Source organism: Urocampus carinirostris, chromosome 4 (genome assembly GCF_059441175.1).
Source record: "Urocampus carinirostris isolate Australia breed hairy pipefish chromosome 4, RoL_Ucar_1.0, whole genome shotgun sequence".
Lineage (NCBI taxonomy): Eukaryota > Metazoa > Chordata > Actinopteri > Syngnathiformes > Syngnathidae > Urocampus > Urocampus carinirostris.
In genome coordinates this window covers 33,086,121-33,111,178 of record NC_142352.1, presented here as the reverse complement: position 1 = coordinate 33,111,178, position 25,058 = coordinate 33,086,121, and the positions used below count along the sequence as shown (strand labels likewise).

At 41.1% G+C, this 25,058-nt stretch overlaps 1 protein-coding gene across 3 annotated transcripts in view; it reads right to left on the bottom strand.

Moving 5' to 3' along the window:
* Nucleotides 1-25,058, bottom strand: part of nhsb (Nance-Horan syndrome b (congenital cataracts and dental anomalies)) — an 84,716-nt gene that overhangs the window by 20,957 nt on the left and 38,701 nt on the right. Inside the window, exon 1 of one of the 3 annotated variants that reach the window (XM_088334244.1) lies at nucleotides 3,102-3,604. The exons of the other annotated variants lie outside the window; for them this stretch is intronic. Within the exon in view, the coding sequence (XP_088190370.1) occupies nucleotides 3,102-3,150 (49 nt within the window). The 5' untranslated portion in view covers nucleotides 3,151-3,604. Of the gene's footprint in view, nucleotides 1-3,101; nucleotides 3,605-25,058 lie in introns of those variants that run through there. 3 annotated transcript variants of the gene reach the window in all.

Here is a 25,058-nt window from a genome sequence, read left to right as displayed (position 1 = left end):
TCACATGTTGTTTTAATGAGATTAGCCATTTCAAAAGGGTTGTTTTCCTCCAAAGATGTCACAGCTCTTGAGGAAACAAGCCCAATTGGTCAATTTTTGATGCTACATTTCTCAAGTCCCCCAGCACGTGGAAAATTTTGTATCATAACTATAGGGAGGGACACTTTATGTTCTGTGCCTATTCGAAAAAAAATCTTGGAATACCTTTAAAGGACATACATTTGGAACAGGACTTTAGCCACAGCCATGAACGTCACATGGCGGTGACACCAGCCAATGCTTATCTGCATCTGTCCAAAAAGGGAAGTCAATCCAAATGATTTCCTCGCAATAATTCTCTCATGTTGAAAGGCCACTCCTAAACATGGCAATTTCATCTCATCTCATCTCATCTCATCTCATCTCATCTCATCTGCCACACCGCTTATCCTCAGTAGGGTCGCGGGGGTGCTGGAGTCCATCCCAGCAATCATCGGGCAGTGGGCAGGGGACACCCTGAACTGTTTGCCAGCCAATCGCAGGGCACACAGGGACAGACAACTCACTCGCTCATTCTCACCTAGGGACAATTTGGACCGGCCAATTCACCTGAAATGCATGTTTTTTGGAATGTGGGAGGAAACCCACGCAAGCATGGGGAGAACATACAAACTCCGCACAGGAAGTCTGGAGCTGGATTTGAACCGACGCAGGAGGTTGCCAAGACATGAACTGTGCCGCACATGCGCTAACCACTGCGCCGCCGTGCTGCCAATATGGCAATTTGTGTTGATAAAATTTAAGTCAAGAACCAATATAAATTTATTTTGATCCTCGCAAGGAGATGGTCAATTTTTAGTATTGCTGTTGTCAATTGCCTTAGCTTCAGCTAATTACTAATTAAGGCTCCGATTCTCAAAGCAGGTAAACTGTGATTGGTCGGTAGCCTAAGGCGGATCATTTTTGAAGTCACCCTCTCTCACCACCATGTCTTAGGGGCCGGTCACACAGCCGTTTGCGGCTGAATCACGGCTAAAATTTTGCGTTTTTTTTTTGCCCGTGGTTGCCCGGGATGGAAAATGCGCAAAATTGGCCAACCTGCTGTTCATCGGTGGTATGCCCGCAAAACAGACGCCGGCGACTGTTCCGCTTCCTCATCGCGTCATTTCTGCGTCATTTTCTCGTGTGGACCACGGGTATAAAAGCTCCCGAGCCGGTGTTGTGCCCAAATCCGACTCCTACGCAACACCTCCCCACCCCCTCGCGTGAACGCGCATTCTGCTGCGATCGCTTTTGACTTTTTCATCCGCGTTAACAAACGCATTTTGTAAAATACGATCGCACTTTATTGTTTAAATAAACGCGTTATATAGACTAGGATCTCCCAATTGTTATAATTAGCTCGCTTTATAGTTTTAATAAGCGTTTTATATAGAATACGATCGCTTTCGTTGGAAGCGCAGCAGAATGCGCGTTCACGCGAGGGGGGAGGATTTACCGTTCGATTACGTTCACAACAAAAACAAAGACGGAATGGTTTAAGTTGTATTACATTTCCAACAAATGCAAGACGAAGTGGTTTTGGTTATATGTTCGCTATTACATTCCCTAAAAGTGAGATAAAACGAGGTAAAAGTGGTTGTAGTAGCGAGGGGATGCAAATCTCGGCACCGGGCTGTAGAAATCATAACCGCACAAGACACAGTCCCGTGAAGTTCAAGATTTCAAGCTATGGCATCATTTTTATTTTATTATCTTGAAAAGAAATGTCAAGAAATAAAAATGGATTAAGACGAAGTCACTGCGCTGACGGGGATCCATGTTCACCCCCTTGACGTCTGGAGCACAACTGACGTGTGCTCGGCATTCGCGCTGTTTATACGCGGAGAAAGGCGTTTGACCGTCACACGCGTAACACGCTAATTTCACGTAATATCACCGCGATACAGGCGCAGAACATGCTATTACCATGCTCCACCCACGATTACCCGCTGAAATTTCCCGTCCTACCCATGTGTAACCACGCCCTGGCCGCGGCCAGAGCACGTCGTTCCGCGTCATTTCCGCGTCATTACCTCGTGTTGACCACGTGTGCGGCACGCGGTTTAACACGTGCTCAAACTTTTGAGCAGCTCAAAAGTTTTTCGCGCGGCCAACCTCGTGTGAATTTCCGACCGCAAGTAAAGCACTGCTGTATCTCGTCTAAATGGCGGTCTCAAAATGTCCTACAGCGCCCAACAGCATCTGCTTCATGGCCAGAAATTTTCTGGTCCTCGATACGTTCGTGAAAGGCTGTGTACCCGCGCTCTGAAAAATTAAGCAGCGCAAAACTTTTTCGCGCTGCCACCCGCGCGCGAATTTCCGACCTCGTGTTAAGCACTGCTGTATCTCGTCTGAATGGCGATCTCAATGCGTCCAATAGCGTCCGCCTCACAGGCAGAAATTTCTGGCCGTGATTCAGCCGCAAATATCTGTGTGACCGGCCCCTTACTGTTAAAAGTGGTCTCTGAGCCTGTTTGTCCTGGTTTTGAGGGAATTGTCTTTTATATTGACAATGGCTCTGCTACGGTATCGCAAGCCGGCAATGTCTTCTGTCAATTTTGTTACAAAAGACAGGCTTTACGTGTCGTGTGTCTGCACAGCACGGGGCCCTTTGCGAGCTGAAGGTCTAGATGTAATTATATTCTAATAATATCTCATCTCATTAGCTGCACTGCATATCCTCAGTAGGGTCACGGGGGTGCTGGAGCCCATCTCAGCAATCATCGGGCAGTGGGCAGGGGACGACCTGAACTGGTTGCCAGCTAATCGCAGGGCACACAAGGACAGACAACTCACTCGCTCATTCACACCTAGGGACAATTTGGACCGGCCAATGTCTTTGGAATTCGGGAGGAAACCGGAGTGCCCAGAGGAGACCCACGCAAGCACGGGGAGAACATACAAACTCTGCACAGTAAGTCCGGTAGCTGGATTTGAACCCACACAGGAGGTTCCCAAGACCTTAGAACTGTGCCGCACACGCGCTAACCACTGCGTCGCCGTGCTGCCCATTCTAATAATATATATATATAAAATATAATGATTGTATAATGTTAGGAAATATACATTTTTGACCCTACCTTTTGATGGTACGGGAACACAGCCAATCCCAAGACAGACCAAAGCCATGATTAGCAGCTGTTTACTTGTTTCCCTTTTTCTCTGTTTTCTTTTTTTCTTTGCCGCTCATCCCATTTCGTCTCTCAGGTGTCTCTTGCAAGCTCCAAATATTTCTGTGCAATTCAAACATTTGAATGGGCAACATCTGTAGCAACACAACCCCCCACCCTTAAACTCGCACGCCCGCCTGCTGTCCCCTTCTCACCCGCCTTCATCGCACAGCAGAACAATTGACTGGAAATGATGTGCTCTCTTGTTCCAAGTGATAGTGAGAAGTATTTTGTTTTTTTTGTTTTTGAAGGGAATGATTTTGCTATAAAAAAAGAACGACATTCCATCACATAAGCTCGTTTTCGATGTAGAGCAAACCCCTGAAATTTTGAGCGTGATGGTAGCGTCCCGCCTGGGCTCGGCCTGTCCCTGACCGTAATCTCCTCATGATGCAGTAATATGTGGAAGCGGGTTGTGGGTTGGGGGGCAGTCAGCTACAAGGTATTAATGCATTAATCCACCACATGCTGTGGTAGTGTATCACATGCCTGGATGTAGGAAGCGACAGTCTAATACAGCGTTCCTTAACTGGTGGGTCGGGACCCAAAAGGTGGGTCATGGAACCCGTAAGAGTGGGTTGCAGGCCTTTGCCCTGGCAAAACATTGCAAAGAAAATAATAATTGAGGGTCAATTACACTCTTTAACTGTAGATGGTGATACTGCATTGCAAATGCAAGTTGACATCTGCCATTTTACACCACAGAAGAAGACCACTACTGTTTGTTTACTTGTTAAGGAAGTTTAACGTTAGTATACCGTAACTTGCTCAGCCTGTTCTCTATTCTACTTTAGATTGACTTTCAAAATGGAATGTATGGATTTAGTGTTAGGCAGCATGGCGGCGCAGTGGTCAGCGCATGTGCGGCACAGTTCTGAGGTCATGGGTTCAAATCCAGCTACCAACCTTCCTGTGCGGAGTTTGCATGTTCTCCCCGTGCTTGCGTGGGTTTCCTCCGGGCACTCCGGTTTCCTCCCACATTCCAAAAACATGCACATCAGGTGAATTGGCCGGTCCAAATTGTCCCTAGGTGTGAATGGGCGAGCAAATTGTCTGTCCCTGTGTGCTCCGCGAATGGCTAGCAACCAGTTCAGGGTGTCCCCTGCCCACTGCCCGAAGATAGCTGGGATGGGCTCCAGCACCCCCGCGACCCTACTGAGGATAAGCGGTGCGGATAATGGATGGATAATGGTTTGATTTAGTGTTGGATTTTATCAAGTCAATTTCCCTCGAAAATCTGACCTATACACCGACTGCGACTTGTACTTTTTTCTTTTCAATTATGCATTTTCTGGTTGGTGCGACTTATGCTCCGGTGAGAGTAAAATATGGTACTCTCTAAAGCCCCAGTGTGTAATATTTGACCAGTAGATGGCACTGTAACGAAAACCAGTGCCAAGAGAACAAGATACCAAACAAACCAGGCAACAACTTCTTGGTGGGGATTCCTTTATGTAACAGCAATTCAAATTTTCTTGACTGACGATTTATTTCATAAAAAATGATAGTTCCTGTATTTTTGCCTCGTATTCAAGACATTGTTTTCTTTGCTGAAATATTTTTGTACCACTAGGGGGAACTATATGTTACACACTGTCCTTTCAAAATCAACATTCCCTGATAGAACTACAGTCAAATCATGGTTATTTGTATAGCCCTTCATCACAAGGAGTCTCAAAGGGCTGCACAGACCATAGATTTTTACAAACCACAGACTATTATGACACCATCCCCTGATCAAAAACCTACATACATGAGGGCAAGGAAAAACTCAAAAACCTCAACATGAGGAAAACGAAGAAACCTTGAGAAGGGACCCCACATGAGGTAACCCCTCTTCAAGGATGACCAGGCTGCAATGGATGTTGCAATAACAGACAATAAAATAAAAAAAAATGTAATATAAAATGATTAAATCATAACATACAATAAAAAATAAAACAAAAAGGATGACCAAGTTGCGATGGATGTAGCTTCAACAAACAATACACAGATATTGCCAACACGAAATATAGGTCATTCATAAGCTATAGATACCTTCATTATCAAATTTCAACTTTAATCTTGTGACATTTTTTTGTTTCAGTGTGCCCTTAGTATGCCTTTGTACCTCTCTGTATCCATATTCATAATATTCTTCCGTATTCAATTCTCTCTCGTCTCTACCCATCCCTTTTTTGTGCCGCACACCTGTACTATTGTATTACGGCCCCTTTCCACATCCCTTCTTAACTACTAATCATTTCTGGCATAACGAGTGTGCTCGATTGAAACGCTCATTTAGATTCATGCTTATGGCCTGTTTTGGTTTGCAGGGGTGAATCCTTTTTTCTATTTGTTTCAAAGAAAACAAGTGCAGGTTTGATGTTTAAGTGATAATTCTGCTGCTGAACGCTGATGCATTTGAAGCTTCTTATACTGCCCTCTAGTGGCACATCATTGTACATCTGTTGAGGATAACATGAAAAGAAATAATAGCACAAATAATCATGTACGGTAAGTATTTAAAAGGGTGAAGATAGTTTAAATTATTATAACAAGAGGTTCAAGAAGAAAAAATCCACTTCTTAAATTTATCAAATGAAAGGATTGTGGATTTTGAAGCAGAGATGGTAGAATATATTCCTCTTTTTTTCTTTTTCAAAAAAAACCAAAATGACCAGCAAAACCGAAACAACTTATATACGGTACTTGCATATAAGCCTATATCACAGATAAGCCCCCTAAAACTGCTTTAAAATAGCCACATACTAAAAGAAATTCGTACCCAAAATATTTTAAAATGTTGTACCTAAACAACGATAATTACTTAATTGTGTAGATAATAAAGATCAATATACTAGTAAAAAGTTAGAAAAGAAACATGTTTTAAACCATTTACTGTCCTTCAGGAAGAGCTTCAATGTCAGACACATACAGTATTTTTATATTTCGCAATCATTTTCCTGTTTTCCACTTTTTCTTCCCCTTTATCACTAACTTTCTTGGGACCCGTTATTATAGGTAGAAAAATGAAATAAAACAAACAAAATCACAATAAAATGAGACGTGGTCCCTCTCAAACCCAATGAGGACGGCATCTATTGACTGGACAAAAAGAAGAGATTGAGCAGGACAGCTGCTGTGAAATTGATCCTCCATTTTTATTTACCAGCTTTTTTCCGAAAAATCCGTCTGAAAATGGTTTTAAACGTAAATCTACAACCTAATCATTTCTTTTTCTCTTTCAGCTTTTTGGGTTGACGAACGCACTATTGTATATATAAACCGTATCTTTTCTTGTGCACCTCGCCACAGATACAGTTCGCTAGCTCCGACTAGTACGATCTATCACTAGCCAGTCATTCTTCTTCGTCCTTTTCAAGGTTAACGACGTTTGGCACCATCACTCTGGTGCATTACCGCCCCCAAGCCAATCATAGTTTGTGAAAACGCTATTTCCTTACGCCTGCGAGAAGGCCTTGGTGTCGCTAACTCAAAATCTGACTTGCTAAAACGACAGCTTTATCGACACTGTTTTGTTCTACAGGGCTTGAAGAACTGATTATGAAGGCCTCCGGGTAAATTTCTGACCCTGGCAACAACTAATGGCTAAAATGTGATTGGCTAAATGCTTAAATATGAAAACACACGTACGGAAGCTGCACAACGAAAGGGAAACACAAATTTCATGTTTGCTTTTTGTTCTGATATTTGTTTTTTTGTTTTATGACCACTTGTTGTTTTTTTGTTCCTAATTTTGTTATACAATTATTTGATACATCTTCATCTTCTTGACCACCCTCTCCTCTATTCCTTCTTCCCTGCTCTAAGTTCTACCCATGAAACATAAGATTTAAAGTTTTGTGGAATGTATTTGTAATTTCTGATTGTATTTACTTTTCACCATCTTTTCAACCTTCCAGACTGACAGATTATACCAGGATCACATAAATGTCCATACATAGTACTAAGACAGGGGTGTCAAACTCATTGTAGCTTGGGGGCCAAAACATTCTCATGGGGGCCGGACTAGTAAATCAATGGCATAATAAGTTTGCCTTTGCTGTAGGATCTTTGTGGGGACTCAAAATTCACTCATGATATAATGATGTAAAATTTGATTATAAATACGATTATTGAGATTTTTATTTTCTCAGTCTTTTTCCCTTCACTAAGATATAATATCTTGCAGTGTTTAACAACTGTGCATTTAAAAAAAAACAAATTGAATCAATTGAAACAATTGAATTATTTCCTATTTATTTTATTTAACTCTCGGGGAACTCATGCAGACTGGAAAGTGACAAAAATATCATACCAAAACTATTTTAAATAATTAATTTAATCATTTAAAAGTCTTAATTCTTTTTTCCCCTTTCGTATAACTGTTTAACTGGATATGGGATATTCGATGGTAGATTTCATACCTATTGTAGAGCAAAAGCTTCTTTAAACCTCTGAAAAGACACCCAGTGGCTATTTTTGTATTTTGTATTTTTTGCAACGACTTAAACAGGACAACCACACCTTTTATTTTAAGTAAAATAACTCCTGGACGGGTTTCCTCAATGTTCTCTGGTTGATTAATGGCAGTCAGCAAATACAGCTGCGGTGGGTGCTTTGTGAGTGGCACCTAGCTTTGGTGACATGCTGTAGACATATTTAGTACTGCAGAACATTGTTTGCTCATGTTTCCCTTGTGCTTAGCTCAGCATTGTCTTGTGGGCCACATAAAAGTACGTGGCGGCCCACATTTGGCTTGAGAGCCTTGAGTTTGACATGTTTACTTACATTGAAGGAAAAAAATATTTTAACACCCTGCTATTTTGCTATTTCTCCCACTTGGAAATCATGGAGGGGTCTGAAATTTTCATCGTAGGTGCATGTCCATTATGAGAGAGATAAACTAATAAGAAAAATTCAGAAATCACAATGCATGATTTTTTTAAGGATTTATTTGTGTGATACAGCTGCAATTAAGTATTTGAACACCGGTGTATCATCTAGAATTCTGACCCTGAAAGACATGTCAGTCCGCTCATTAGAAGTCCACCTGCACTCCAATTTTCGTCCTGAATCAGATGCACCTGTTTGAGATTGTAAGCTGCACAAAGATACCTGTCCACCTTATACAATCAGTAAGACTTTAACCTGTAACATGGTGAAGAACAAAGAGCTGTCCAAAGACACCAGAGACAAAATTGTACACCCCCACAAGGCTGAAAAGGGCTACAGAGCAATTGCCAAGCAGCTTGGATAAAAAAAAGCAATCATTAAAAAAATGGAATAAGCGAAACATGACAGTCACTCTCTATCGGAGTGGAGCCCCATGCAAGATATCACCTCGTGGGGTCTCAATGATTCTAAGAAAGATGAGGATTCAGCCCGGAACAACACGACAGGAGTTGGTCAATGACCTGAAAAAAGCTAGGACCACTGTTTCCAAGGTTACTGTAGGTAATACACTAAGACGTCATGGTTTGAAATCATGCATGGCAAGAAAAGTTCCCCTGCTTAAACCAGCACATGTAAAGGCCCGTCTTAAGTGTGTACATGACCATTTGGATTATACAGAGAAGTCATGGGAGAAGGTTTTGTGGTCAGGTGAGACCAAAATAGAACTTTTTGGTCATAATTCCACTAAGCGTGTTATGTCTACCTCTTTTTTGTAATGCATCCAACCAGACATCACCAACTTTAACAGTGATCAAGAGACACACTCATTGGGCAGGATGCAACAAACAATCAGATGAGACAAACAAAAGCTCTCTATGGTAGGGGTTGGCGGATCGATAAATATATTGATGTTATCAATACCAAGCAAGTGCTTGGATTGGATCGATACTATTGTCCTGGGATAGATACATTGCTCCTACACCAATTTCCTCTCTATGTAGACCGTACAGCTCTTCTATTTATCACCCAGCGCCCTCTGCCACTCTCTAAGTTTATAGATGAGTGTGTAACTGACAGACACATTTTTAGTACATCTCCCTACCGTGCCTGCTGCTGCATCCTGCCTTCCAAGCAGAAGAGAGGGCAAATTCCATGCAAACACCCCTACCAGAAGCTAAAAATGAGACAAAAAGAAAGCGAAGCACAGTGGGGACTTTATTTTCCAACTAAAGAAAAGGACAATGCTAGGTGTCATTTGTGTGGTAAAGTGGTCTGCTACTGTGGCAAGACCACAAATTGAGTGAACGCTGTTGATGGGTCTGAAAAACATAGCCTTTCAAAAAACTATTTGCTTTAAAATGGCACAACTTTTGTCTTACTACCATTCATAGTTAAGGGGATACTAAAGGGAAGCACGGCAGTCCGGTGGTTAGTGCGTGTCACGCACAGTTCTGATGTCATGGGATCAAACCCTCTTGTGTGGAGTTGGCATGTTTTCCCTGTGCTTGTGTGGGTTTTCAGGCACTCCGGTTTCCTCCCACATTTCAAAAACATGCATGTTAGGTTAATTGGCCGGTCAAAATTGTGCCTAGGTATGAATGAGCGAGTGAGTTGTCTGTCCCTGTGTGTCCTGCGACTGGCTGGCAACCAGTTCAGGGTGTCCCCTGCCCACTGCCCGAGGACAGCTGAGATGGGCTCCAGCACCCTCGCAACCCTATTGAGGATAAGCGGTGCAGATAATGGATGAATGGATGTATATCTAAATGTGCTCCTGGGAGCTTTCCTCTTTATTGGATCCATCCTACCTCACAGATGTGGCATATAAAGATGATTGTTGCACAAATGTTTTTTAGTTGGGAGTGTCAGAAACGTAAGAATTTGCTCATGTAGTCCATAAATGCAAATGCCTCAAACTGTTAAGATGGAAACACTTCGTCAAAATAACGCAATTGATGAAAGGCGACGTAGTAGGGGTGCACCGCATGGAGAGTTCGTCTTGATGTGATGCAGTCAGCGGGGACTACCTCAGGTAACCCTAGCAGGGCTCCCGTGTCCTGGACGACCAGCAAAATGTACAGCGTATAAATTAATCAGCAAATCGGACTCCAGGAATAAGGAAATTAATAATTGAAATACTGTGTGCTGCGTGCTTAATACTTACTCATCATTATTTATAATCAAGATCAATGCACCCGTAACCGTGACTGAGATCGTCTCTTTATGATAGGCTCGGGCAAGGGCTGCTGTTCACTCACTGAGGACATTCCCTTGTATATATCTTGCTTTAGAAGCCATCTGACAGTTGGTGAGGGAACATATCGTTTCTATGGAAACAACTTAAAGATTAAAGCTGTGTAGAGCCAGAGCCTTGCCAGAGAGAATCCCACAATGCCTTGTGCCTGGGGATCTCTGGGAAAGAGAAAGGCGGAGGCACATTGTCGGAGTAGTCTGTGTGTTTGTGCTGGTGTGCCCACTTGTGTCTTTGCCAGCTGCAGAGGTGTTTTGCAACAAATTGGCTCTGCATTGTGACTGTTTGCTACACCAAAGTCAGTAGCCGTCAGTCACTTCTTCTGAAACTTCTCTTTCCAAAGCCATTAAGCGACTACAATGATAATCAAAAGTATTACAAATCAGTCAAATATGCTTGACATTGCTGACATGCCTTTATTTTGATTTTATTGAAGTACTTATCTCTAAACCTTGATAACCATGACCAAAATTCCAGCGCAATACTGGCTCCACTCTGGCAATGCGGGAAACAAATGTAAACAATAAAAAGGGTGTCACCCTGATCATTTACCCACTCGCCATTTTGTTTTTTTGAATGTATGATCTCCACCCCATTTTCTCATCTTTGCACCCCTGCCCCCACCCCCCTGGGTGATGCCAATGCTGTTGTCAGGCTTTAACTGAAAGCAGCCAATCACGTGGCTCCATGCTGAGGAGCTCTGGGGTGATGTTAGGCAGTTTCATGCTCGTACGATGAGCTTTGCCAAATGTAGGTCATGCTTCTTCTTACTCACCCCGCCTTTTTGCACTCGCTCACATTTCCCTACACTCACATATATAAACCTCATCACCCCTCGCGACATGCGAACATACAGATAATGCAAAAGTACGTTTTCCTGCATCGGGATGCGAGAGATGAATTGAATTGTCTCTTATGGGAGCCCGTTTGAGAAGTAAATCTTACTGTCTCTCTCATTTAACATCATACTCTCACACATGCACAACTATACTATCATACAGATAAAGTCTTAGCAAACACTACGATATTCTCTCAGACTCAAAACTCATACACACTATCATACTCTCTCACAGATACATTTAGACTCTCATACACACTGGTGTACTCTGTCACACATACCACTATGTTCACACACATGCACCACTATGCTTTTACATAGCGTAAAAAGTGTAGTCAACTTGTTTTAGGGAAACACATACAGGTGGAGACTGATGGATTAGCTCTTATCATAACATTAGCTCGTCAATCAAGCATGTCCTTTGTGATTGAGAGAATGAAAAGCACGCTAAGGATGACGCGATGAACTCTTATCATGACATTAGCTCGTCATTCTGGCTTTAAAGAAGGAGTGCCCACACTTTTCAATTTGCGATCTTTGTTGATATTTCGATGAACTTTTTGTTTTTAGTTAATTTAAGTCATGTTAGATGTATTAACATTTTTATTTATTATAAAAAAAATCAGGGAGACGTTTAAGTATTTAGGTCCCCTTATACAAGTTGCTGCTAAAAGTACATTTATTTCCTCCACTGGTTTAAGTGAAAGATTAGTCAAGTTAGATGTGTTGAATTTCTAATTTTTGTACTGTAAACTGTTTCAGAGAGCTATTGAAGTTTGATTTGAATTGATAACATATATTATTTTTTTCTTCTTGCATTATTAAACATTTTTATTGTTTTTTATAGCAAATGAATATTGACTCCAAATATTGGTTATCAGCTTCCTTTAAATACTAACAATAGGTATCGGATCTGAAAAACCCATCGGTCAGTCCTTAGTCTGTATGGGAGTATAGTTATGCATCTGTGGGAGTATGATGTTAGACATGATAACAAGTATGATTTACTTCTCAAACAGCCACTAATAGGCAATTTTGTCATCGATATCAACGTTGTTAAACATTGAATGCAACGGGATTAGACATGGCACTCCAGGGTAAACGTAATAAAAAGACGTTAAAGAGGGAAAAAGTTATAATACATCCAACAATATATTATAATGTAATAATAATAATAATGATGATAAAAAGTGCAATGAAAAAAATAGTGCATTGTAAAATAAATCCCAAATAAGTCGCAAAATATATATTTTAACAATTTTGCGTTCTTGTTTAGGGTGGTGATGGCCATAGGGAATAAAGTGTCTTTGAGCCCTGTTTGTCTTTGTTTTAAGGGACCTGATGAACCTAAAGGTGTAATTTAATGTAACATTTATGTGCTACATTGACACGAGTTGAATTTGCTCCATGACAAACATGGGAATTTAATCCACTTGTGTATCATTGTCATGTTCATATAAACTGTATACATGTGAGTTCCTTAAAAGGATATAGTCGATTATATAGCTTTCCCTAGTGTTAAAAAAGCTTTGTTAAAAAAAAAGAAGAAGAATTTAAATAGTAAGCCAAACTAAATGAACTATTATATAAAATGCGCTTTTAAAAAAAAATGTTTTAGGTCAAGAAATTTGTATTTATTTAAAATAAAATGGGGCTTACCTCGAGGGACCTGAGATTTTCTGCCATCTTGCTGATAAGGGTACCCTCAAAAATCTTTTACAAGGCTGGGCAAAAGAATGAGAAAACAAATGGCGCTGTTTGGTTACTTTGCGTTCCTGTTGTTTGTGTTCTCAGTTGTTCTTTTTGTTCTTACTTGTGCTTTGTAGCATTCGGTTTAAGTTCCCTATTCAAGCTGAGAGCTAGTGACTATCATAAAGGTCTTCTTATTTGATATGCATTTACTTGATGTGAGTATTTTGAGGAAACTGACCTCAGAAACACTACATGTCTTTTGAGTAGTCTATGTTTATTAGGATATTTCAGATGGATAAAATCGGAAAAAGAACGTACTCGTGAATTCCAGCGAGGAAAGGACCCTGATTCTGTAGAATGGCATGTACGTGGATAACATGTGCTTTTTTACACTACACTGCACTACGTACAGCTATTTGCGCGATCTGTCACTCTCGAGACCCTAAAGGATACACACATTCATCCGATAACAACCTTTCAGTTTGGTGTCAACTGCTTGATATTGCAGTTATTTCAAATTGCTGCTGCGGATTTCACCGTTACACATTGATCAACTTAAATTTGATCAATGTTTGATATAAAACGGCACCATAAATGGACACGATTAGAAAGCAACTTTGGTCTTAGAAGGGACTTCATACAGTTTATAGCGGCCCCGTTGACACAAGAGATGTAACGCAACCTAGATAGCATCCACTGTAGTTTCTAAGGACAGTCATGTCCTAGCCTATTTATATCTATGAGTTTTTTCTTTGAAATTGTTGGCTAGCAATGAAAATTGTTGGCTAGCAATGAAAATTGTTGGCTAGCAATGAAAATTGTTATCCAATAGGAACTGCAGAAACTTTTGTATTACGTTCATTTGTTTTGAGGGCATGAAAAGAGTTGCTCCACACCAGCAATTAAAAGTATGTTTGAAAAAAGGATTTGTCATTCTATAATGAATGTTATATCTCTGATTACAGTGGTACCTTTACTTACAAATGTCTCTACATGCAAAAGTTTCAGGTTACAAAGTACCTGAACAGGAAGATATTCCCTCTAGTCACAAAGAATTGTCAGGATACAAAAATGCAGTACAGTATGGGCTGCTATTCGCCGCTCCTTGAGTTCTACCTGGCAACCCGATGCATATGCGTGAATCCTGTTCTTTGTGTTACCTTCCCGGCATGCTCTTCGTGTCCCCTTCCCGCTCTGTAAACAGTATGGTACCACTATGAAGAGCTATCGTTCGCAATGTACCCTACGAAAGAAATACAGAAAGGAGAGCACAGGGAAAAGAAGAGGCAGATACTTTTTTTATGGTCATTGAAACACAGCAAAAGTTAATAGAAATGTATGAAAACACACACCGCCATGCAAGAGGACTTCAGAGACGACAAGGAGGAAGATGCAGCCATCATTACATCAGCCAAAATTAAATACCTTTTGACAAAATTCCATGAACTCTCAGAATTTGTGGAAAAAAATCACCCAGAAAGTGTTGACAGGGCAGGCTATCATTCATTATGATGACAACCATTTCTGATGGATTGTCAAACACTGGTAAAAGCATACGTCATTGGATCAGTTTTTCAAGAATTGTGAGGCAAAAACCACTGTTGAGGACCAGTAAACAAAGAAGCCAGTTAACGGGAAATTAATATATGTATTATTTCCTTTTTTTAGATTATGTGCCTCTTGTTTTATGTTTATTGCGCGGTAATCAAATTTTAATATACATTTGTTTCATGTTCTAATGCTCATTTACGATTCATTAAAGTAACTATCATACTCTTGCGGGGCTTGGAACGGAATAGCTCATTTGCATTCAAAAGGTCTTTCTACTTACAAATGTTTGAGGTTACAAATCTACACCCACAATGAATCAAATTTGTAGGTAGTGAGAGGTACCATTGTGTTACTTATTGAAACTATGTGAAGTTTACAATTTGTTAGGGAAAATTATTAAGAGAATACTTAAAATTTACCCTGAAAATGTTAGGAAACTTAACAGAAGGGTTTTTTTTGATAAAGAAACAAAAATATTAAAATGACAAGATGAACCAGTTAAATACTCCTGCTTGTTTTGAACTTTTGTTGAACTCTCTACTCTGCTGCAATATAGCACTTGTGGGATTATGATGTAAATAGCAGCCACAGGAGCAAGCAGATTATAAAGAAATGCATTTAGCTGCCTGTCCTCACTGGAAACAATCAAAAGCGTTTGATGTATTTGCAACAGACTCTTGATAAGTTTTTGTTTTTCCTTTTCTGTAAGTAGACTGCCTCCAAGGTCATTGAGTGTTATTTTCCAACTGCAATTAAAAACATTTTCCTCACTTGTATGATGTACTGCAGAATAACTGTTTTTCCAAGACATTTTTTAAACAGTAACACATTGTCCGATGAGGAGCACTGTATATGTGATACAATTAAAATAACTGCATAACACAAACTAAAGTTGATTAATGATCGCAGGTCTGTCATCAAGGAAAAGCCAAGGCATTGATTAAAAACATTATTTTCAATGTCACACAGTCAGCCATGCTCCTCTAAGTCGCACATTATTTTCTGTCTGTCTGTCTGTCTATCTGTCTGTCTGTCTGTCTGTCTGTCTGTCTGTCTGTCTGTCTCTTGGAAAATGCTGGTCAACAAGTGATTACGAGAGCCAAGAAGAAATCAACAGGTTCAAGAACGTTCTTCATCCAGCCCCCCATGCTGTGGAATGCTTTTGCCTTTCACATACAATCTGCAAACTCAGTGGAAGTGTTTATATCAATACTAAAGACACACTTAAATTCTATCGCTTATGAGGGATGTCAACCATTATCGTACTCTTGTCTTCTTGTCCTCGAGGGAGAAGGATGCTCCTGGTCTTTACACGATGCCTGCATTCTAAGTCACGGTAATGGCACTTGGACCTGATGTAGGCCATCATCTTGAACAGTGGTTCTCAACTGGTCTGACATCGGGACCCAGCAGTCCACCCTTAATGACAAGCTGCAACCCAAATCAAAAGATACATTTCCACTCCTCAAATTTACCCAATGAAAGGATTGTGCTGTTTAAAGCAGACAAAACTGAATACATTCACTTTTTTTTCTCAAAAAACAAAATGACCAGCAAAACCAAAAAGACTTTAAATACCGTATGTACTTGCATATAAGCCTACATTGCATGTAAGAGACCCCCTAAACTCCTTTAAAATAGCTATATACTGAAATAAATTCGAACTATTAATAAGGCGTGTATCTAAACATCGAGAATGATTTAATTATGTAGCTAATAAAGATTAATATACACCTAAATAGCTTAAAATATAACATTTTTAAAATAATGACTGTACTATCCAACAGCACTTTAATGGCATCATTTTTGTATTCTGCAATTGTATCTTTTTTTCTATCACCTATCACTAACTTTTTAGGGACCCATTATTATGGGCAGTAAAATGAAATAAAACCAACAAAATCCCAATAAAATGAAATATGAACTCTCTCAAACTCGTTAAATTTACTGAGCAGATAGAAGAGATCAAGCAAGGATTGACCCTTTAATTTTTTTGCATTATTTTGCCAAGGCAAAGGCCCGCGGCCCACTTAAAACGGGTCTGCAACCTATCTGTGGGTTCTGAACAACCAGTTTGAAAATACTGACTTCAAACCTGCTGCAAGCTGTTTACTGGACATTTTGGTTTTACCTATATTCCATGTTGACAATGTCTGTGTATTGTCTGCTGATGCCCTTGCGATATCCATTGCAGACTGGTCATCCTGGAAGGGGGATTACTTAGGGCCCGGTCACACAGCCGTTTGCGGCTGAATCACGGCCAGAAATTTCTGCCTGTGAGGCGGACGCTATTGGACGCTTTGAGATCGCCATACAGACGAGATACAGCAGTGCTTAATACGCGGTCGGAAATTTCTGGCCGTGAAGCAGACGCTGTTGAGCGCTGTTGGACGCTTTGAGACCGCGATATAGACGAGATACAGCAGTGCTTTACTCGCGGTCGGAAATTCGCACGCGGTTGGCCGCGCGGAAAAGTTTTGAGCTGCTCAAAACTTTGAGCACGTGTTAACCGCGGGCGGCACACGAGGTAATGACGCGGAAATGATGCGGAACGACGTGCTCTGGCCGGGGCCAGGGCGTGGTTACACATGGGTAGGACGGGAAATTTCAGCGGGTAATCGTGGGTGGAGCATGGTAATAGCATGTTCTGCGCCTGTATCGCGGTGTTATTACGTGAAATTAGCGTGTTACGCGTGTGACGGTCAAACGCCTTTCTCCGCGTATATACAGCGCGATTTGCCGAGCACACGTCAGTTGTGCTCGAGACGTCAAGGGGTGGAAATGGATCCCCGTCACCGTAGTGACCTCGTCTTAATCCATTTTTATTTCTTGACATTTATTTTCATTTCATAACAAGATAATAAAATCAAAATGAAAGACTATTACAATAATAACATATTGGCTTCTTCGGTGCCATGGCTTGAAATCTTGATCTTCACGGGACTGTGTCTTGAGCGGTTATGATTTCTACAGCCCGGTGTTATGCCGAGAAATGCATCCCTGCCGAGATTTGCATCCCCTCGCTACTACAACCACTTTTACCTCGTTTTATCTCACTTTTATATCATTTTTAGGGAATTTAATGGCGAACATATAACCAAAACCACTTCGTCTTGCATTTGTTGGGAATGTAATACAACTTAAACCATTCCGCCTTTGTTTTTGTTGTGAACGTAATCGAACGGTAATGCACACCGTATATAAAACCCGCCCCCCCTCGCGTGAACGCGCATTCTGCTGCGCTTCCAACAAAAGCGATCGTATTCTACATAAAACGCTTATTAAAACAATAAAGCGAGCTAATTATAACAATTGGGAGATCCTAGTCTATATAACGCGTTTATTTAAACAATAAAGTGCGATCGTATTCTACAAAATGCGTTTGTTAACGCGGATGAAAAAGTCACCAACGTCAATGCACGCTTCCAACAAAAGCGATCGCAGCAGAATGCGCGTTCACGCGAGGGGGGTGGGGGGATTTTGCGTAGGAGTCGGATTTGGGCACAACACCGGCTCGGGAGCTTTTATACCCGTGGTTCACACGAGAAAATGACGCGGAAATGATGCGATGAGGAAGCGGAACAGTCGCCGGTGTCTGTTTTGCGGGCATACCACCGATGAACAGCGGGTTGGCCAATTTTGCGAATTTTCCATCGCGGGCAACCACGGGCAAAAAAACCCGCAAAATTTTACCGGCGATACAGACGCAAACGGCTGTGTGACCGGGCCCTTAACGAGCATCCCCTTTTCAAGGTTTCTTCTATTTCCTTATCCTGGGATTTTTGAGTATTTCCTTGCCCTCGTGTAGGTTTCAGATCAGTGGATATTGTGATGGTGTCCGTTTGAGACTTTTGGTGATTAAGAGCTATCCAAATAAACCTGACTTGACTCAACAAATGCGGTACTGATGTGGTTATGACTTAGTACTTGTCCCAAATAATTGCACCAATTTACCTCTACACGTCACTACCATGTTTTACTGTGTCACGCGCGTAATGATTGTTTGCTTTTCCACAATAGCATCCCGTTATGGGATAGATGTACTCGTGTTTTGACATACACGCAACACGACTGGCTTACATGCGTTAGCTTTGTTGTCTGCTATGAATAAGTGCTCGTCAGCTCTTGACAAATATGCAACCTTGCCCGACACGCGCACAAAAGCATACACACGGCATCTCTTCAGAGAGCGAATCATTTCTACTTGCCTGGGTTGCCACAACTAGGTTGACCTATTTTTGTCCAGACCTCTCTCTCTCACTCATCCTCTCTCTCTTTCTCTCTTTTTCTCTCTCTATCCCTCTCTCGCACTTTCTGTCGCCCTTGCTCGCTCACTGCAGCCCCATAACTCACCTCTGCTTAATAATTCACAACAGCTTTAAAAGTCCCCACTCAGCGAAACCACTGGCTAAAAAAAACAAGGAATAGACACAGAAAGAATCTGGTGCACATTGTTGAGAATTTAGGAGAGTGTTTAGTAAACTATAGTGTTTAAAGCAAGTCATTTTTGTCTGAAAGGTGAAAGTCAACGCCTTAGAGACCTTTGGCCACAAAATTCAGCATCAAAAAGAAACGTTTTCTAAATGCTTGTATTTAGAGAGATACACTGAGAAATAATGTCGAGAGATGGCTTTGCAAGTTCTCTGCTGTTATTGTAAAAGCACAGATTATTTGCAAGTCTGTGCACATACTCGCTCCGCCTAATGTGATTGGATGCCGGATTTGGCAGGAACCAATGAGGACACCAGTGGCAAGAGAGCAGGCACTGAGAGTACTAGCGCTGATGCTGGGCACACCCTGGAGCTGTGTTGAGCGTTGTGTGTGTGTGTGTGTATGTGCGCCAGTGAATATAAAATGAAGACGGATCATAAATTTGTGATAGCGGGTGTATTTTACACACTATGGAAAGTCACAATATTAGTTTTAAATGTGCTTTCCTGGGTCTTTCTCCTCTGTCCTTCTGTGCTCAAACCTCCTTGGAATTGTGCAGAGGACAACTGGATATGACATCGGCACTTAGAGTATTCATACAATGCCAGTATTCTTTCATTCATTTACCAGCTGCTTATCCTCACTATGGAGCCCATCCCAGCTGACTTTTGGCAGTGGACAGGGGACACCCTGGACTGGTTGGCATCCGATCGCAGGGCACACAAAGAGAGACAACCATTAACTCACATAATCATTCCTAGGGTCAATCTTGACTCACCAATCAACCTAGAAAAGTTTTTTGGAAGGTGGAAGAGAAAACATACTCAGACACAGGAAGAACATGCCAGGGCTCTAGCCTGATAGCCTGAATTGAACCCAGGACCTTTGAACTGTGAAGCAGACGTGCAAACCCATGCCGCCCCACGATGCCAATATATTTTGTTACTCGATTCACTAAATAATAGAACATGTTGAAATGGCCACAAATTCATTTTCTATGTATGCTCCCACCCATCTGTGCAAAGTATTAGGATTAGATGCCATTTGAATGATTTGCCATAACAAATTTAATGCATTCCAAGAAAAATGACCATTTGTGATTTCTCATTTTCAAATATAGATTCCAAATTAAATTCATTATGTTGCACTCCATGGGGAGCACGGCAGCTGGGTGGTTAGTGTGCATCCTCACAGTGCGGAGGTTCAGGGTTCAAGTCCAGCAACCGCGGCCTCCTTGTGTGGAGTTTGCACGTTCTCCCAATACCTGCGTAGGTTTCCTCCAAGCTCTCTGGTTTCCTCCCACATTCCCAAAAACATGCATGTGCAAGTGGCCAGTCCAAATTGTCCCACGGTGTGAATGAGCAAGTGAGTTGTCTGTCTCTATGATCCCTGCTCACTGGTAATTGTGTAATTTTGTAACTGTAATCCTGTGCAGTCCTTTGAGACATTTTTGTTATTAAGGGCTATATAAATAAATTTGACTTGACTTGACTTGACTGCCCTAAGATAGCTGGGATCAGCTCCATCACCCTCGCAACCCTACTGAGGTTAAGCGGTGCAGATAATGGATGGATGGAATTTGCACTGCAGTTCAGAATGGTAACTGTGGTGAAAACTAAGCTTTGGCAAAAAAACAAAACAAAAAAAAAGATCTTGTCTGCTTGTGTAAACTGTTCTAAAATGACAAAAAAACAATATGGTTAAGACGCTTTTCCGTTGATGGAATTGAGAGCTTCACATCACCTTTGTCAGCTTCTAAAACTTAAAATATCCAAATTTCATTTCAAACTCGCACATAAATAATTGCGACGGAAAACCGTCTCTGAAGCCCTTTAATACTGTATTAACGTAATTCAGAAGTGCTGATTATCTAGCAGTTTCTTTACTTTCAAAAAATCACATTCTGCTCATTTAAAGTATCTTTTTCCTTATTTCACTTTTTACTTTTATTTTTAACTTACTTTTCAAACAACATCTGTAATTGAAAATATGTTGTTTGTTTTTAAAGATGGAAAGGATGGAAGGACTTACTTCTTCTTCCTGAAAAAAGCAAAAGTTTATTGTTGGTCTAGCACAGGGGTGGGAAACATGCGCCTCTAGAGCCACATGCGGCTCTTGGCCAATAAAAATGCGGCTCTTTGCCTCATCACATTTTCTATATACTATGGCTCTTAGCCTCGTTTCATGTTTAGTTTTTCTCCCCTCTTAAAACACACTTGAATCCATCAGATAACGAATAATAAATAATATTTTGAAACTAATTTGGCAGATTTGTTGTTTTTTATGCTGCACACATGACTGACTGCCAATCATCTGCATAAGTTACGTCTAATGCCAGGAAATAAAGTAAACATTTCATGAGCGTGCAGACGGTTCCCCTCATGGTCAAAATGGCAAAATGCAAAGCGAAACGCAAATATGAAGATGAACACACGGCATTTCAGGAAGAATGGGAAGATGCCTACTTTTTTGTTAAACTGAATGGCAAATTGGGCAGCACGGCGGCGCAGTGGTTAGCGCATGTGTGGCACAGTTCATGTCTTGGGAACCGCCTGCGTGGGTTCAAATCCAGCTCCAGACTTCCTGTGCGGAGTTTGTATGTTCTCCCCGTGCTTGCGTGGGTTTCCTCCGGGCACACCGGTTTCCTCCCACATTCCAAAAACATGCATTTCAGGTGAATTGGCCGGTCCAAATTGTCCCTAGGTGTGAATGAGCGAGTGAGTTGTCTGTCCCCGTGTGCCCTGCGATTGGCTGGCAACCAGTTCAGGGTGTCCCCTGCCCACTGCCCGATGATTGCTGGGATGGGCTCCAGCACCCCCGCGACCCTACTGAGGATAAGCAGTGCAGCTGATGAGATGAGATGAGAGATGAATGGCAAATCACTCTGTTTATTATGCAGTACCACGATATCCCATTTCAAGACTTTAAATCTTCAGCGTCATTTTAGCACAGACCATGCTAATATTGACACAGAATTCCCCAAAGGTACTGAACTACGCAAGCAAAAATTGGGCACCTTAAAAAGCCAGGTAAAAAGACTCTTTGACTCTCACAGTTAAAAATTTCGTCTCTTTGTGTCAAACTACGGCAATAAAGTTTGATTGTATTGCCCTGAGCTTAGCTGAAATGCCTTGGCTCCCTGTCCATTTAGCATATATAAATGAGAACAAACATAATTGAGTAAGAATGTACATACTGTAGATATACTGTATGTTATGATCAGGATATTTTAAGGGTTTTATGGCCCTCCCCTGTTCTCCTTGCAAGCTTAAATCCACTCTTGGTGTCTTCTTTCCATATTATGAGTGTCTGTAAATATACAAACCAAACAATAGGTCCTTCGTAGACGGCCGAAAGTTTCCAGGGACGGTGGTCGACGTCCAGGCAGGTCTTTGGCCTAAGCTCGACTACAGACTGATGACCAGCATGAGTTATTTTTAACAACTAATAACTTAGTTGGAAAATTTAAGTTTGAATTCCATTTTGGTTGCCTTAGATTGGGATTGGCGGGCCGCATGCGTCTCTTTAGTGATGCGAGTGGCTCCCTGGCGTGTATCAAAGAATATTTACAAATTTAAAAAGATAGGGGGAGGGATCTATATTTTTGTTATAATATGGTTTCTGTAGGAGGACAAGAATAGCACAGACACTTTTAACGTTATCTAATGCTGTAAAGATGTGTAGAAAAAACGTGAGACGAGAGGGAAGATCAGCTGGTATGAGTTCACGGGTGGGAAATGAGAAGTATAACTTGCCACCCTCTCACTGGTATCATGCTGTAAAAACTCAGGATACAGGTTGTCGCTTTTTCCGCAGAAAATTCATCTATTGTGGCATAAAGTGGTAGCTCACGGATTAAACTACTTCCCGGATCACTTATGTACACTGCAAAACTCCGGTGCTGCTCTATTCCGCGTGTTTTCCTCATCTATCCTGTCCTTTTACCACATGTGCGGTCCCTTCTCAAGGTTTCTTCATTTTCCTCATGTTGAGGTTTTTGAGTTTTTCCTGGCCCTCATGTTGGTTTCAGATCAGGGGATGGTGTAATGATAGTCTGTAATAATAGTCTGTGCAATAACCTGTGCAGCCCTTTGAGACTCTTTCTGATTAAGGGCTATGCAAACAAAAATGACTTGACTTGACTTAAAGGGGCACCATCTCAAGCCAGGCAGATGGCTGCTTAAAACAAACCAACCAAACTTGAGGCGGTCACATAGTACATCATACGCCACAGGATGCGCCGCATCCAATTTAGTCATTTTGATAGTAGACTAACACAGCTTACAACGATACATACAACGTGTTGCATTCATTTTATGGCTTGTATAAAGCTTTTCATTTTTTAGCGTCTCTACACAAATTTGTTTTTTCTCCATAACGGCTTTTTCAACAATTTGGATTGCCGACCACTGCCTTAACTTACATACTAGGCAATCATTTCAAGTTGTGATGGTTAAAATTAAGGTAAGGGCGGAAAAATGTAACAAGATTGTGTGTGGATGTGATGTTGTCGTCTGATCGATGTGACAGTGAGATTGAGCCTCCTCCAAGAAACCTGGCCTTATTGCTCTTACACACTGCCCCTTCGCACATAAAACATATTCTGTCTCTCAGCGTTACACATGCACCCCTGCACACACGCCCAAACAGCTCACTGTAAAGTGGCTAAAATTCCATTCTCTTATCTGCTTTTGTCATTTTCCCTTCTGCTTCATTGTTTTATCTCCTTTTTAAATTCACTCCCCTCTTGTTTCTATTGCTTTTCCATTGCTTACATTCTTCAAGGAACGACAAAATCTTTTCATGTTTTTCTAAAATGACATACGTTTGTTTTTATTATTTTTCCACCACAAATTGGAGATAAACAGATGCCTGTGTGAAGTGAACACAGACATTCTCAATGGCTTTATTAAGGCAATTCACATTGCTTGGAAAGTGAGCGTTTGTTCAGCCATTGCCTGTTGTGTTACATAGTTTATTGGTTTCTATTGGTGTGCATTAGAGCCCTGGTTCTTAACTGGTCTGACTTGATGACCCAACATTTCACCTAGTGACAAGCATCGACCCAAATCAAGAAATATTTTGTACTCCTGTAACCAGATGCAACCAATGAAAGAATTATGCAGTTTAAAGACAATATATTCCCCTTTCACAACAGACAAAAGGACCAGTAAAACCAAAACGACTTCATTTAACGAATGTAATCGCATGTAAGCCTACATTGTATGTAAGAGACACTCTAAAACTGCCTAGCCACATACTAAGATAAATGTAAAATATTAAAAAATTGTGGACCTGAACATTGAAAATTATTTCATTATGTCGTTAATATACATTAATACATTGGTGAAAAGCTTAAAAAATACATTTTCAGACACTTGCTTCTTTTTGCTTTCGCTTTTAATATCGATGAATGGAGTGTTATAGCCCCTAATTATGCCTCCAAAGAAGGTCGGTGCAAGCAGGACAGGTGAAAAAAGAAAAGTTGTTCGTACAAGTTTGAATTCCATTTTGGTTGCCTTAGATTGGGATTGGCGGGCCGCATGCGTCTCTTTTTTGCCTTTAAGAAAGACATAATAGCTAAATATGAAAGAGGTGTGCGAGTTTTGGCTTCTGCCGACCACCACAAAGGTAAGAAATCCTATTCATAATTCTTTTCTTTATCCTTTTTTTTAATTTTTACACGTTCATGTTAGCGTAATTCTTCGTACGGAAGATTACGATAACGCGAACGTACGATTAGCCTGGGTTGGCTTTATGATTACGTTGAACATTCAGGTAAACATTCAGGGTGTTGTAACTGAGCCCAAAATTCAGGGTGTTAGAACTTTTCCAATGAACCGCTCACCACTTGTTGTGGAGACCCGGGTGCTAAAGGACTTGTAAACGACCGGATTTTTTTATTTTTACACGTTCATGTCAGCGTAATCTTTGTACGGAAGATTATGATAACGCGAACGTACGATTAGCCCGGGTTAGCTTCATGTTTACGTTAAACATTCATGGTAAACATTCAGGGTGTTGGAACGGATTAAAACGATTTACATTATTTTTAATGGGAAAAATGATATCGGTGATTGAACAAATCGGTGTTCGAACAGGGTTCTGGAATGGATTATGGTCGAGAATCGAGGTTCCACTGTAAATCTAAACGCCCTCCCGTTTCAAAAGTTGAATATTCCAAAATTGACTAAACAGAATCTGCAGTGTCTTGGGGATTGCTGTTGCT